The sequence below is a fragment of the Solanum lycopersicum genome, chromosome 2 (genome assembly GCF_036512215.1).
Source record: "Solanum lycopersicum chromosome 2, SLM_r2.1".
NCBI lineage: Eukaryota > Viridiplantae > Streptophyta > Magnoliopsida > Solanales > Solanaceae > Solanum > Solanum lycopersicum.
Window position 1 is genome coordinate 56,691,506 of NC_090801.1, and position 16,942 is coordinate 56,708,447.

General features: G+C 35.4%; 3 protein-coding genes across 3 annotated transcripts; 2 read left to right on the plus strand and 1 right to left on the minus strand.

Annotated features, from left to right (window-relative positions):
- Positions 1–3,082: 3,082 nt before the first annotated feature.
- On the plus strand, positions 3,083–7,181 carry LOC101263667 (LRR receptor-like serine/threonine-protein kinase FLS2). The gene is made up of 2 exons (XM_004233044.5): positions 3,083–6,227; positions 6,678–7,181. The coding sequence occupies exons 1-2, from the start codon at positions 3,083–3,085 to the stop codon at positions 7,040–7,042; spliced, it is 3,510 nt and encodes a 1,169-aa protein (XP_004233092.1). The 3' UTR covers positions 7,043–7,181.
- Positions 6,664–8,294, minus strand: LOC138341789 (uncharacterized). The gene is made up of 2 exons (XM_069293559.1): positions 7,525–8,294; positions 6,664–7,201 (listed from the first exon to the last, which is right to left on the minus strand). The coding sequence occupies exon 1, from the start codon at positions 8,211–8,213 to the stop codon at positions 7,533–7,535; it is 681 nt and encodes a 226-aa protein (XP_069149660.1). The 5' UTR covers positions 8,214–8,294; the 3' UTR covers positions 6,664–7,201; positions 7,525–7,532.
- Positions 8,295–10,711: 2,417 nt separating this feature from the next.
- LOC101259509 (LRR receptor-like serine/threonine-protein kinase FLS2) lies at positions 10,712–14,984 on the plus strand. The gene is made up of 2 exons (XM_004233819.5): positions 10,712–14,178; positions 14,476–14,984. Exons 1-2 carry the CDS (start codon positions 11,046–11,048, stop codon positions 14,844–14,846), a joined length of 3,504 nt encoding a protein of 1,167 aa, XP_004233867.2. The 5' UTR covers positions 10,712–11,045; the 3' UTR covers positions 14,847–14,984.
- The last annotated feature ends 1,958 nt before the right edge of the window (positions 14,985–16,942 follow it).

The following is a 16,942-nucleotide window of genomic DNA, read 5'->3' on the forward strand; positions in this document are numbered from 1 at the left end:
GTTTTTTTAAAATGATCTGAAAAGTGTAAAAAGTTAAAGAGTTAAAAAATGAGCGTTTTCTTTTAAAAAGAGTTAATTCAAACATCGATAAGTTGACAAATAGACTCTTTGGATTCCACCTATCGAAGCATTTTACGGCCTCGTACCTTCTTCACTCCTTTATTCTTCTTCTTCAATTTTTTCTAGTTTAAGAGCACGATGTCATGACCTGCCATATCAATTATCATCATGTCATTTAGGCGTTACGTGGGATAAAGTTATCTATGTGAAAGCTTAAATAGAAAAAAAAAAAAAAACTAGTTAATTAGTGTAAGCTTCCTCCACATTTCTTGATTTACGAGATTTAATCTAAGATTATTTGTCTAAAACAAAAAGACTTCAATTAAGATTTCAAATATTTGAGATTATTTCAATAGGTTTAACATAAAACTCCAACTCTGAACCTATTGTTTTATATTATTTGGCTCTCATTGATGCGAATTAGGAGTGGAAGTCTATAAATTGTGATTTCAATATTTTCGAATGTCGATACTTAATATTTTTACCAAAGGTAGCAAAAAAAAAAAGAAGAAAGAAATTGCTTTTAATTTTTAAAATTAGAGAAGCAAAATGAAATATTTAATCTCTTTAATTTTTAAAATTGGACGAGTAAAACGAAATATTTAATTTTATAAAACACGGCTTATAATTTGCCCATATATAAAACCTGTTCAATTTGCACATGTCGATTTCTAATTAATGTAATTGTTTAAGGATAATTAAGATGGGTGTTGTTACCTTATTATAACTCATTTGAATGTTAGGTCAGCTTAGATTACAAAATTAAAGGACAAATGAATGATTTTTAATGTATCGTATATTTTTATTATGTATTTGGAATAAATTATTTCTTAATAGATCAATTGCATAGCAAAGAACAAACTACGAGGAAAAAGAATCGTGATGGAAAAGATTGATTTAAACATGTTTACATTTAACTTTATTTGATTCATTTGTCAATCCTTTATTCTATTTAAATTTGTCTATTCAATCTATTCATTTGATGCTCTAAAATTTTTGATACAGTAGAAAATTTAAAATTGATTGAAGTTATTCTATCTAGTTGGCTGTGTTTTTATGACTTATATAACATGAGATAAAAACCTAGCTTTAATTATTGTGCTGACTTTCAGAACAAGTTGTAATTTAAAAGTTCTCACTGAGGAACTATTTATTTGCACACTTTTGAGTTTTGCTGGCATTTATTTTTTATGTATATATATTTCGAATTAGAATTTTATGTATAAATATTTATTCAAGCATGTTAGTCAAGTTGCCGACTTAAAGTAACAAATTTGGGTCGCTATTTGTCACCATTTGATCAAAATGTTGAAAGTTTAGACGACTAAATATATTATTATTTCATATATATTTTTAAGGTTTAAGGAAACTTTTTGTTACTATTTTTTGTACACCAAGCAAACATGTGTGCCAACTGAGAATCGTTATTTGATTTTGTAATCGTTTATAAATACTTTTCTCACGTTATATTAATACCAAAAATATGTAAAAACAGCACAAGATTCATAAGGGCATAGTAATTTTTTTTTTTTTTAAAAAAAATCTAACTGTAAGTGGGAATGAATAATAATATCATAACGATTCTCGTCATTTATGGCATAATACTTTTTCATAACAGGAACATGTCGAAGGAATTCATAGAACTAAAGCACCATATAAATAATATCCATTAGAATAGAGTGAGACCACCACTTCTGTTGGTTTCCTATCATTAGTCCGGTACCTGTGTGCCTGATTAATTCAGATTTGCACTGAAAAGTCTTTCTTTAATAGCGAGCTTAGTTAATTTACATTCACACGAATGCGATTTCATTTTTCATTGCTCAAAACTCAAAAAATCTGATTAAAAATAATGGATTACCACCTTTGGTGGTATGTAGTCTGCCAACTCATCTTCTGGGAATAGATAACTCATACTATAAATAAAATAATAATTTATCATTTTGATATTGGACTCTCCTGCCCAACTTGCAAGTATTTTTATTTTAGAAAGTTGGCTCGTGACTATCCCTTGGACCCTTTTCAATGCGCGTTCGGTACACAAACTTGTCATTCTTACTTGTTACATTATCATCTTTCATTCTTTTCAATTTATTTTTTTATTCATCTTTTTTGGTTTGATTATTAGAGTAATGATTCTCTTCATTCATGACTTTTAAGTACCTTCCCACTAATACACTTGCACGAAAAAAAGAAGTGACTATTGAAAGTATTTGAAACGTGCACCCAAAGAGAGTGGTCGAGAGCCTTTTAGGTTTGAGTTCAAATCTCAGCAAGACGAAAAAAAAAACACTAGGTAATCTTTTCATCTGTTCTAACCTTGGTGGACATAGTTACGTGGTACCTATTGCTGGTGGGAGGTAGGAGGTATCATGTGGAATTAGTCAAGGTGCGTGAAAGTTGGCATAGACATCACCATCATAAGAAAAATAAGTATTTGAAACCTATACAAAACCATTAGTTACAGCCTATTGGCACTTTATCAAGTACATGGTTCATCTAACAATTTAAGTTGTCTCAAAGTGAAGTTACCCCTTCCATCACAATTCTCTCTTTATTCAGAAACCACTTCCCCTTTCAAGAAAAGAGCAAACTGAACTTAACTTCTAGGATACTTGTGTGATCTGTCCATGTGCTACTTCTAGAACAGAAGGGAAAAAAACAGTTGGCTCAATGTAATGTGAATGCACAATTTGAGTTTACGATCTATTAGGTGGTCAGAAAGCTTTGACATTTTTTATGTACTCCTAGGTTTCGAGTAGGTGACGAAGTTCGTGTTGTCTTTTCTTGTGTGGGGGTACATGCAACTTGTTTTTTAACACGGGGCATCCTAGATTAGAGGCATGCTTGGTATTTTGTAACAAATTCATAGAATGCAAGTCATTTTCCGTAAGTGTGAACGGATGACTAGTTGACTGCTACTGAAAGCAGTGATTCACTGAAATATTTGCTATGAAATGTGTATAAAGGCTTCATTGTCAGCATAAGTTTTTTCAGTGAGTGAAGTTTTCTTTCTTTTGAAATGATGATGTTAAAGACAGTTGTATATGCATTAGCCATATTTTCTATTACCTTTCTCATACCTTTGTCATCTGGGCAAAATCCAAGATTTGAAGTTGAAGTTGCTGCTTTGAAAGCTTTCAAGAGCTCAATCTCTGACGACCCTTTCAGTGCACTTGTGGATTGGACTGATGTAAATCACCATTGCAACTGGTCTGGAATCATATGTGATCCTTCTTCAAATCATGTCATCAACATTTCACTTATTGAGACACAGCTCAAAGGAGAAATTTCTCCGTTTCTAGGAAACCTCTCCAAACTCCAGGTTCTTGATCTAACTTTGAATTCATTTACTGGAAATATTCCACCCCAGCTGGGTCATTGCACGGACCTGGTTGAGCTCGTTTTTTACCAAAACTCTCTTTTTGGTGAAATTCCTGCCGAGCTGGGAAACCTAAAAAAACTGCAGTTAATAGATTTTGGAAATAACTTTCTAAATGGGAGTATACCTGATAGTATATGCAACTGCACTGAATTGTTGTTAGTAGGCTTCAACAACAACAATTTCACAGGCAAATTACCATCTGAAATTGGTAATTTGGCTAATCTTCAGTTGTTTGTAGCTTATACAAACAATTTGGTTGGTTTTATGCCTACCTCCATTGGAATGCTGACAGCTTTGCATACCCTTGATCTGAGCGAAAACCAGTTATCTGGACCTATACCACCAGAAATTGGCAACTTGTCAAGTTTAGGAATTCTTCAGTTACATCTCAACTCTCTTTCTGGGAAAATCCCATCTGAACTTGGCCTCTGTATCAATCTTTTTACCTTGAACATGTATACTAATCAATTTACTGGAAGCATACCTCCTGAGCTTGGAAATTTAGAAAACTTGCAAATGCTCAGATTGTATAACAATAAGTTGAACTCCAGTATACCTGCCTCAATATTCCACCTGAAGTCATTAACTCATTTAGGACTCTCACAGAATGAGCTAACTGGGAATATTCCTCCCCAGTTGGGATCTTTAACGTCACTAGAAGTGCTTACCCTTCACTCCAATAAGTTATCCGGGGAGATCCCATCAACTATAACAAACCTGGCAAACTTGACATATTTGTCTTTGGGTTTTAATTTATTGACTGGATCACTTCCATCGGAATTTGGGTTACTCTATAATCTGAAGAATCTAACTGCAAATAATAACCTCCTGGAAGGATCTATTCCATTGAGCATAATAAATTGTTCTCATCTTCTAGTTTTATCCCTCACTTTTAATAGAATAACGGGGGAAATACCAAATGGGTTGGGGCAGTTATCCAATCTTACATTTTTGTCTTTGGGATCAAACAAAATGATGGGGGAGATTCCTGATGATCTCTTCAACAGTTCAATGCTTGAAGTTCTAGATCTGAGTGATAACAATTTCAGCGGAAAACTCAAACCAATGATTGGCAGACTCGCTAAACTTCGAGTTTTAAGAGCCCATAGTAATTCATTTCTTGGGCCAATCCCACCAGAGATTGGTAAACTGAGTCAACTGCTGGATTTAGCACTTCACAAAAACAGTTTCTCAGGTGCCATTCCACCAGAAATTTCAATGCTTTCAAACCTTCAGGGTCTTTTGCTATCTGACAACAAGCTAGAAGGTGAACTTCCTGTGCAACTTTTTGAGCTCAAACAGCTCAATGAACTCCGGCTGAAGAACAATAATTTCTTTGGTCCAATACCGCATCATATATCCAAACTAGAATCACTGTCGCTCATGGATCTGAGTGGAAATAAGCTTAATGGCACAATCCCAGAGAGCATGACGAGCCTCCGCAGATTGATGACAGTAGATCTTTCACACAACCTTCTTACCGGAACTCTTCCTAGAGCAGTACTTGCCAGCATGAGAAGTATGCAACTTTACTTGAACGTTTCCAGCAACTTGTTGCACGGAGAGATCCCAGATGAGATAGGCGTGTTAGAAATGGTTCAAGAGATTGACATGTCAAATAATAATCTGTCAGGCAGCATTCCCAGATCCCTAGAACGCTGCAAAAACTTATTTTCACTGGACCTATCAGGAAATATGCTCTCTGGTCCTGCTCCAGGTGAAATTCTCACCAAATTAAGTGAGCTTGTGTTCTTGAACCTCTCAAGGAACAGATTAGAAGGCAGTCTTCCTGAAATAGCAGGATTATCACATCTTAGCTCTCTTGATGTTTCACAAAACAAGTTCAAGGGAATTATCCCCGAGAGATTTGCCAATATGACTGCATTGAAATATCTCAACCTTTCTTTCAACCAACTTGAAGGTCACATTCCAAAGGGGGGTGTATTCAACAATATAAGGTTGGAGGATTTACTGGGAAATCCATCTCTATGTGGAAAAAAGTTTCTCAGTCCATGCCACATAAAAAGAAACCGAACAAGTTCTCATGGTTTTTCCAAGAAAACCTGGATCATACTTGCAGCACTTGGATCTGTTTTCAGTCTCATTCTTCTTGTCCTGGGAATATTTTTATTTCATCGGTACATGAAGAAGAAAAAAGTGAATGACACGGAGTTTACAAATCCAAAGTGTACCGCAGCACTGAGCCTCCAGAGATTTTATCAAAAGGATTTGGAACATGCTACCAATAATTTCCGTCCGGAAAACATTATTGGAGCCAGCAGTTTAAGTACTGTGTACAAAGGAACACTGGAAGATGGGAAGATTGTAGCAGTTAAGAAGCTGAATCACCAGTTCTCAGCAGAATCTGGTAAATGTTTTGATAGGGAAGTCAAGACTCTGAGCCAACTCAGACACAGGAACCTAGTTAAGGTGCTAGGTTACGCTTGGGAAAGCAAGAAGCTAAGGGCTTTAGTTTTAGAATACATGGAGAATGGGAACTTGGACAACATGATTTATGGTCAAGTAGAGGATGACTGGACGTTGTCCAACAGGATTGATATTTTAGTTTCAGTTGCAAGTGGACTATCATACCTGCATTCAGGCTATGATTTTCCAATAGTGCACTGTGACATGAAGCCTTCAAACATTCTTCTGGACAAAAATATGGAAGCACATGTGAGTGACTTTGGGACGGCTAGGATGTTGGGTATTCATCTCCAGGATGGGAGCAGCACATCATCAGCATCCGCATTTGAAGGAACTATTGGTTACATGGCGCCAGGTAATAATTCTTACAACTTCTTGACCCACACTTTACTTGCTAGATTATGTGTTACAATAACATGAATACTAGATATCTATAATGTAAACGAGCTTATATGGGTACCACAAATAATATTTTGTCAATGGTAAATGCTTCAAATACATTCAATTTTAGCATCATTCAATAGTAACATCACTTCTGTCAATCACAAGACGCAGCACAGCAGATTTTTTTTCCCTTTCAATCACAAAATGCTGATTTAACTTGTATATGGAAGAATCGACAAGCAAGTAAATGATGCAATGTTTTGGACATATAATCTGTAAAGTACTTTTTAAAATGATAATGTCAGCTTTAATCTATCCAAAAATGCCAGCGCCATGTTTGAAAATTTGAATTTCTTGGACATTTTACATGCTCCTAATTTCATTTGAGACCTCACTTACATGAAATGTTATCTGTGAACAGAGCTTGCATATATGAGGAAAGTGACCACAAAAGTAGATGTATTCAGCTTTGGTGTAATTGTGATGGAGATCATTACAAAAAGAAGGCCAACAAGTCTTACAGGAGCAGATGAATTACCAATTACTTTGCATCAAATTGTTCAGAATGCCCTTGCGAATGGCATAAACAAGCTAGTTCAGATTGTGGATCCTAATCTAGCTTCATATGTCTCCAAGAAACAGGATGTAGTAGAGGGACTTCTTAACTTGGCTTTGTCCTGCACCTCTCCTGATCCTGAAGATAGACCTGACATGGAACAAGTTCTGTCTTCTCTTTCAAAGCTAAGTAAGATGGACTGTATGCCTTCTCATTTGGTAAAAGATTAAATTTGATGTAGAAGAAGCTGGAATATCATCACTCTTAATGTGAACCACCACCAAGTTTCCCATGGTGGCTAATGGAACTAGTTCATAACTTAAAATGCATTTACTATTTAAATAATTTTTCCGTATTTCAAGCCATAAATGATGATCGCTCGAGTATTCCTGCTTTAAGATATAATGATACTGTCCCGTCAGATTATGTTGAAGTTGACATGCATCATGAAATTGAACAACATATTCAACAATACTTCATATTAATCACAACTAAGGAGCAAAAAGCTAGATCTTTACGAAGTCCTCTAGTGACATGTAATAGAACTAGTGAGCAAGCAGTTGATTGCAAACCAAAGTGCTAATGTAGTCTGTCACTAAAGATTAACTACAGCAAATGAGTACACTTATGAACAACACAAATATACAGAAGTGAAACTGAGGAAAACTCAATAAAGGCTTTAATAAGCCTACAGTCATCCATCATATTTTACCTTGAAATTTATTTACAAGAGAGGGAAGACGCGATCTCATCTATTGGTGGATCATTTTGCAAGAACTCAACAATGGTAGAGGGGAACTCAAAGCTTCCAATACCTTCAGAAACCTCTGAATGAATAAGAGCAGCTTTGCCTAAAAGCAGATGAGCTAACCTAAATGATTCTCTTCTCTCTCCATTACTCCTATCCAGAAAATGCTCAATCCAACCTTCTAATCTCTCCACTTCTTTTTCACTTTTTGGCCCTTTAACCCCAACAATCTTTCCATAAAATGCATCATCACAACCCAAATCCACTTCCACACTTTTCGATCCTCCCCTTTTACTGTCCGATAAACCCAATAACTGCATCAACAGTTCAATGTCATCAACCCCATTACCACTAGTTTCAACTATACCAACTCTTTCTTGAACTTGCGTAGGGTTTATCTGAGGTGGGGTTTCTTGGGCAAGAGGGGAATTAGAGAGAAATCGAAGTGGGGTTTCACTTTCTTTGAGGTTTGTGTAGCTGGTGATGGAGTCAACATGGTTCTCACTCTCATCACAGTTAAGGTATAATGGGCTGATCAACGACTGGGTCGGTGTGTCGACGGCTTCTTGTTGTGTTGGTTCGTCAAGTTTCAATCTTTTCTCCAATTGTTTGAGAGAAGAGAAGAAATTTGAGTGTGGAGAAGGTCTTTGCATTTTTGGGAGAAAAATCAGAATCAATTGGGGGTTTAGGGTTTTAGCTGTTGCCTGTGAGTGAAGGACAGATTATTTAAGAAAAAAAAGAGCGCCAATTGGTGAGATAAAACAGTTGAATATTTAGGGTCTAATATTAGAGTTGATAATTTTCCTCATTATTTATTTTATTATATCCAAGAAATTAGTTTCCTCACATTGAAAAATTATGAGTATAAACAAATATATACTAGTTAATTACTTAACATAGTTATAATTAGCTTTAATTACAATTCGCGTTCTATTTTTAGATATATTACGCGGTTCAGCTTTTTTGTTTTGTATACCATTTTTTATGTTTGTAATTGTATCAATTCGTTATTTTTGAGTTTTACACAAGTGTATCTGTAAATTATACAAATCAACGAATTATACAAACGAGACAATTTAAATATAACTATAAGCCATAAATATACAAATTATAACTATAAAACATAATTATATTTATTATAGTGACTATTTAATCTCTCGATTTATTTTTTGAGAACAATAAAGGATTGAATAATATGTGTTAGTTGTTTTTTGTGAACATGGATAGTCCAAGTAGCCAAACTGTTGGGCCTATGGTACGAAACTAAAGGGACAATTAATCAAAATGGCCATTTGGTGATAATTCTCTCTTCCAGTATCTTCGAAGTTCAAATTTTTAAAAAATTAATATGCCGCAAATGTGAAACACTTTGAATAAATAGTATATCAAAAGACTCAAAAGATTGAAACAAATTTATATCTAAAATTTGAGATTGTTTAGAGGGAGGTTTGAATCGGTTGAAATTGAGAAAAAAAAATGGTCTGCAATATATATCAACAATGTATATAGTCATATATATGTATACATATCTCTTATAAATAGTTATATATCATTTATACACGGGTATATCCATTTATAAAATATCGATACCTACATATACTGCTAATTTCAGGTTATTAGTTAATGTAAAGGCATAATGCCCAAGTACCCCTCAACCTATGCCCGAAATCTCAGAGACACACTTATACTATACTAAGGTCCTATTACCCCATGAACTTATTTTATTAATAATTTTTTACCCCTTTTAGCCTATGTGGCACTATCTTGTGGGCCCAATGATGGTTGACTTTTTTTTTAAAAACTAGTGCCACGTAAGCTAAAAAGGGGTAAAAAATTACTTATAAAATAAGTTCAGGAGGTAATAGGACCTTAGTATAGTATAAATGTGTCTCTGGGATTTCGGACATAGGTTGAGGGGGTACTTTGTGCATTTTCCCTAATGTAAATGAAAACTTGCTATATTTGAAACTACTTTTCATTTTACCCATAATTAAAAATATGAAAAAAGAAAAGAATTCGTAGGATTTATTAGATCCGCTTGCACCTATCTTGATTTATCACTCATTTCGATCTAAGTAATCTCTGGACGAAATATATCATAATTCTTTCATCCTCTTTTTAACCTTCTAATAACTCATCCTGTTCATTTGAAGCTGCTAATAATTTTATTCCAATTTAAAATTGCCTAAAGTTGTTCCTCTCACTATGCTTATTTAATTTCTTTGGGTAAATAGCAATTTAATCCTTAGGTTATTGCATTATTCTAAATTTTAGTCCTTATATTATTCATTTGAGCACAATCAACTTTTGATTAGTTAAAACAGTTTTTTAAATTAACAAAAGCTAAAAAGTTAAGTAAATTATTTTTTTTAAAAATTGAAGGTTCAAATACCATATTTTTAATTAACTAAAGATTGAATATGCTCAGTAGTATAACACAGGATTAAAATCGATATTCAAACCTACTCAAGCTAATGATATCTATTAGTAGCAATATTGATGGAGATTTGGCGACTCATAACATGAGACTATAATTGGCGTGTGGACTACAAATCAAGTTATGATTAGTCAAGTTTATTTATTTTTTCAAATAAAACCTACTTATTTGTATACTTTTTGCCACATTCATCTCATAGAGGTCAGATAAAAATTGTGTGTACATAATTTATTCAAACATGTTGACAACTAAAAAATTGATTAATTTAGGTGGCTGTTGTCTCTCTTTGACCTAATGTTCAAAGTATACACGAGTGAATGACCAAGGATTAAATATATTTAAACATTTATTACTAGTTCCTATAGAAGGTTTAGGTAGGTTAAGTGTTAATCACCTATGATTTCATTTTGAATAATAGTTTCAGGATTAGGACTTTATAATATTCAATCTATTAGGAAAAAAATCGAATCTAAGATTTCTATTTTAAAGAAAGGGAGGGATAAATACATATATAAAGTGATAATTGATCCTTGGGCGATTTACTCAGCATATACTATTTAGCCTTATTGGAGACCGAGTGTGAACAGATAGTATTAGATCAATCTAGAAAATATGTACCTATAAACGACTAGTTTGATGAAAAGAACATAGGTTCACGTGCACCATAAACTACACTATAAATTCACCTCTGATTAGGAAACGAACACCGCTGAATGTCATCTTTCAGCTTGTCTAACTCTCCTGCTTCTCTAGAAGCTAGAAAAGAAACAACTGGAATGAATTTGTACAATATTTCTACTCCAAATGGCAGTTCTAGAAAAAAAAACAGTTGACTTGATGTAATGTGAATGCACTCAATTTTCTATTAACAGGACTAGTTTTTGTAGGAATTTTGACAACTTCATAGAATACAAGATTTTACTTTAGTTTTGATGATTAGTTGACTTCTTCAACAGAAAACAGTGAGCAAATATCATTAAAAAATGTATAAACTATTCATTTTCAGCTTAAGTTTGTAAAGAGAGTGAAACTTCTTTCTTTTGAACCAATGATGTCAAAGACAAATGTATATGCATTAGCCATTTCTTTTAGTACCTTTTTCATAGCTTTGTCCTTTGGGCAAACTCCAAGTTTGGAAGTAGAAGTTGCTGCTTTGAATGCCTTTAAGAATTCAGTCACTGATGACCCTTTTGGTGCACTTGTGGATTGGACTGATGCAAATCACATTTGCAACTGGTCAGGAATCATATGTGATCCTTCTTCAAACCATGTCATCAACATCTCGCTTGTTGGGATGCATCTCAAAGGCGAGATTTCTCCGTTTCTAGGGAACCTCTCCAAACTCCAGGTTCTTGATCTAACTTTGAATTCATTTACTGGAAATGTCCCAGCCAAGCTGGGGCATTGCACTGAGCTGGTTCAGCTCATTCTTTACCGAAACTTTCTTTCTGGTGAAATTCCAGCCGAGCTAGGAAACCTCAAAAATCTGCAATTATTAGATTTTGGAAATAACTCACTGAGTGGGAGAATACCTGAGAGTATATGCAACTGCACTGAATTGTTGTTCGTAAGCCTCATCAACAACAGCCTCACAGGCAAATTACCGTCTGAAATTGGTAATTTGGCCAATCTTCAATTGTTAGAAGCTTATAGAAACAATTTGGTTGGTTCTATTCCTACCTCCATTGGAATGCTGACAGCACTGCAAACCCTTGATCTGAGCTCAAACCAGTTTTCTGGACCTATACCACCAGAAATTGGCAACTTGTCAAGTTTAGAAATTCTTCAGTTGCATCACAACTTTCTTTCTGGGAAAATCCCATCTGAACTTGGCCTCTGTATCAATCTTGTTACCTTGGACATGTATAATAACCAATTCACTGGAGGCGTACCTCCTGAGCTTGGGAATTTAGAAAACCTGCACAGGCTCAGATTGTATAACAATAAGTTGAACTCCAGTATACCTGCCTCATTGTTCCATTTGAAGTCATTAACTCATTTAGGACTCTCACATAATGAGCAAACTGGTAAAATTCCTCCTGAGTTTGGATCTTTAATGTCACTACAAGTGCTTACCCTCCACTCAAATAGGTTGTATGGGGAGATTCCATCAACTTTGACAAACCTGGCAAACTTGACATATTTGTCTTTGAGCTTTAATTTATTCACAGGATCACTTCCACCGGAACTTGGGTTACTCTATAATCTGAAGAATCTAACTGCAAGTGATAACCTCCTAGAGGGACCTATTCCATCTAGCATAACAAATTGTTCTCATCTTCGTGTTTTAACCCTCACTTTTAATAGAATAACAGGTAAAATACCAAATGGGTTGGGGAAGTTGTCCAATCTTACATTTTTGTCTTTGGGATCAAACAAAATGTGGGGGGAGATTCCTGATGATCTCTTCAACTGTTCAATGCTTGAAGTTCTAGATCTGAGTGGTAATAATTTTAGTGGGAAGCTCAAACCGATGATTGGCGGACTCTCTAAACTTCGAGTTCTAAGAGCCCATAGTAATTCATTTCTTGGGCCAATCCCACCAGAGATTGGTAAATTGAGTCAACTGATAGATTTAGTGCTTCACAAAAACAGTTTCTCAGGTGTGATATCTCCAGAAGTTTCAAAGCTTTCAAACCTCCAGGGCCTTTCTTTGTCAGACAATAAGCTGGAAGGTGAACTTCCTGTGCAACTTTTTGAGCTTACACGCCTCTATGAACTCCTGCTGCAGAACAATAATTTCTTCGGTCCAATACCCAATCAGATATCCAAACTAGAATTGCTTTCGCTTTTGGACCTGAGTGGAAATAAGCTGAACGGTACAATCCCAGAGAGCATGGAGAGCCTCCACAGACTGATGACCTTAGACATTTCACACAACCTTCTAACCGGAACTTTTCCCAGAGTAGTACTAGCCAGCATGAGAAGCATGCAGTTTTACTTGAACTTTTCCAGTAACTTGTTGGATGGAGAGGTCCCATTTGAGATTGGCATGTTAGAAATGGTTCAAGGGATTGATATGTCAAACAACAATCTATCAGGCAACATTCCCAGATCCCTAGGACGCTGCAAAAACTTATTCTCACTGGACCTGTCAGGAAACATGCTGTCTGGTCCTGCTCCAGGCGAAATTCTGACCAAGTTAAGTGAGCTAGTATTCTTGAACCTCTCAAGGAACAGATTAGAAGGCAAACTTCCTGAAATGGTAGGATTGCTACATCTTCGCTCACTTGATCTTTCACAAAACAAGTTCAAGGGAATCATTCCTGAGAGATTTGCCAATATGCCTGCATTAATATATCTCAACCTTTCTTTTAACCAGCTTGAAGGTCACATTCCAAAGGGGGGTGTATTCGACAACTTAAGGTCAGCAGATTTACAGGGAAATCCATCGCTATGTGGAACGGAGTTTCTCAGTCCATGCAGCATCAAAAGAAACCAAACAAGTTCTCATGGGTTGTCCAAGAAAACCTGGATCATACTTGGGCCTGTTTTGGTTCTCATTCTTCATGTGGTGGGAATATTTGTGTGTCATCTGTACATGAAGAAGCAAAAAGTGAAAGACTCGGAGGATATAATTCCAAATTATACCTCAGCACTTAGCCTCCAGAGATTTTATCAAAAGGATTTGGAACATGCTACTGATAATTTCAGTCCACAAAACATTATTGGAGCCAGCAGTTCAAGTAATGTGTACAAAGGAACACTGGAAGGTGGGAAAATTGTAGCAGTTAAGAAACTGAATCTTCAGTTCTCAGCAGAAATTCGTAAATGCTTTGATAGGGAAGTCAAGACTCTGAGCCAACTCAAACACAGGAACCTGGTTAAGGTGCTCGGTTATGCTTGGGAAAGCAAGAAGCTAATGGCTGTAATTTTAGAATACATGGAGAATGGGAACTTGGACAGTTTTATTTATGGTCAAATGGCGGATGACTGGACATTGTCCAATAGGATTGACATTTTAGTTTCAGTAGCAAGTGGGCTATCATACCTGCATTCAGGATATGATTTTCCAATAGTGCACTGTGACTTGAAGCCTTCAAATATTCTTCTGGATAAAAATATGGAAGCACATGTGAGTGACTTTGGGACAGCTAGGATGTTGGGCATTCATCACCAAGACGGGAGCAGCATATCATCAGCATCTGCATTTGAAGGAACTATTGGTTACATGGCGCCAGGTAATAATTATTACAACATCACTTCTGTAAATCATAATACACAGCTTAGCAGATTTTCTTTCCCTGTCAAATCACAAAATAATGATTAACTTGTATGTGGAAGAATGGACAAGCATGTAAGTGATCCAATGTTTTGAACATATAATCTGAAAATGTATTTTCTTAATGATAATACAACCTTTAGTCTAACCAGAAAATGCTAGTGCCAGCTTTAGAATGTTGAATTATTTGGACATTTTACACGCTCCTTATTTAATTTGAGACCTAACTTAAACGAAATGTTTCTCTTTGAAACAGAGTTTGCATATATGAGGAGAGTGACCACAAAAGTAGATGTATTCAGCTTTGGTGTAATCGTGATGGAGATCATTACAAAAAGAAGGCCAACAAGTCTAACAGGTGCAGATGAATTACCAATGACTTTGAACCAAATTGTTCAGAATGCCCTTGCAAATGGCATAAACAATCTGGTCCAGATTGTGGATCCGAATTTAGCTTCACATGTCTCCGAGAACCAAGAGGTAGTAGAGGGACTTCTTAACTTGGCTTTATACTGCACCTATCCGGATCCCGATGATAGACCTGACATGGAACAAGTTTTGTCTTCTCTTTCAAAGCTAAGTAAGATGGTGATCATGCATTCACAAGCTTGTTTGGTAAAATATTAAATTTTTGATGTAGAAGCTGGAGTATCATCATTCTTAATATGAACCACCACCAAGTTTCCCTCGGTGGCCAATGGAACTAGTCCAAAACTCAAAATGTAATTACGATTTAAATAGAATTTATGTTTTTCAAGCCATAAATGATCTATCAAGTATTTCTGCTTTACTAGAGGGATATAATTGAACTCTCACATTAGATTAAATTAAAGTTGACTTGCATCATGAAATTTGAACAACATATTGATGACTACTTCACATTAATTACAACTAAGGATCAAAAAGCTCGATCTTTACGAAGTACTCCAGTTATGACATGTAATAGAATCAGCGAGCGGTTAATTGCTAGACCAAAGTGCAAATGCATTCTGTCACTAAAGATTGTCCACAGGATAGCAGGAAATCAGTTATACTTTTGAATATATACAAGTGAAATTGAGAGAAAACTCAAAAAGACGCCTTAATAAGACTACAGTGATCCATCGCATTCTAAAAATTTATTTAGTAGAGAGGGGAAAAGCAACCTCATCTATTGGTGGATCATTATGCAAGAACTCATCAATGGCAGAGGGAAACTCAAAGCTTCCAACACCTTCACAAACCTCTCCATTTCTTTTTCACTTTTTGGACCCTGAACCCCAACAATGTTTCCATAAAATGCATCATCACAGCCAAAATCCACTTCCACCCTTTTGGGTCCTTCCCTTTCACTCTCCGAAAACCCAATAGCTGCATCATCAGTTCAATCTCATCAACCCCATTACCACCAGCTTCAACTATACCAACACTTTCTTGGGCAAGTGAGGAATTTGAGAGAAATTGAAGTGGGCCTTCACTTTTTTTGAGGTTTGTGGATCTGGTGATGGAGTCAGCAGGGGTCTCATCACAGTTGAGGTATAATCGGCTGATCAAAGACTGGGTTGGTGTCTCGACAGCTTCACGTTTAGATGAATCATCAAGTTTCAATCTTTTCTCCAATTGTTTGAGAGATGAGAAGAAATTGGAATGTGGAGAAGGTCTTTGAATTATTTTTTTGGTGAATCAGAATTTGAATTGGGTTTTAGGGTTTTAGTTGTTGAAGGTTGAAGAAATGGAAAGGAAAAAGAGCGCCAACTGCTGCAAAGGACAATTTAATCACTTCTGTTTGAAATTTTAGGCCGATTTGGGATTTTTTGGTATGTTATTTTAAGGTATTTTCTGAATAAAGAGCTTTGATATCCAGGGTTAGATCCAGAGTTTCAGGTACGAGTTTACGAGAACCAAATAACTTTTGCTTATGTACTGTATATGTCTTAAAAATCTTATTGTGAATAGAATTTACTCTAGGATGATCTAGCAATACAATTGACTTCCCTTGTGTACATTTATAGCTTGGATCATATAGTTGCTAATAATAGTTTCCGAAAAATGGAACAGGGAGAAAACATAGCTGCTGAAGTTTTGTGGAAAGTGTGTTCATTTGTTTGAGTAAAACCAGTGCAGTACAAATGCTGATAAGAGTATGTAAAATATATTCAGAAAGGAGAAAAAAGGCATGTGTGACTTAACCACATGGGTATAACATTGACGGTATAGACAAAATGATTTCTTAGATGATCACTCAACTAATATAATAACCATTATCTCATAAAGTCACTGTATTCTTGATTTTAATTTTCATTTTAACAAAGATAATAACTATGAGTTGAGTGACTCTCTGAAGAAAACCAAATTGCAGCAGAATTATCTGTTCTTCAACTGGTGGATCACAATTTGATAGCATTAGTGCATTATGCTCTGAAAAATCTAGCCCAAATTTAGATTTCCCTATCAGGAGTTGGCTTGTATGGTGGTGGATTTTTGAAACATTTACTTGGCCAGAATATATTGTATAAAGCACTGTTATAGTTCACATGTTTCTGTGTGCCTTGGCGTAGGACCACTTGTATGAGTGGTTGAGAATGTGTCTGCTACTAAGAAAAACATAAATTAGTAATGGACAAATTTCGTAGGTAAACAACAAGTAAGCAATTTAACAATCAAGTTGGTAACTAATTTCAATTTTTTTTTTATAGAGCCATGAAAAATGAACTAACATAATGGTTCATTTGTTTCCCCTTATT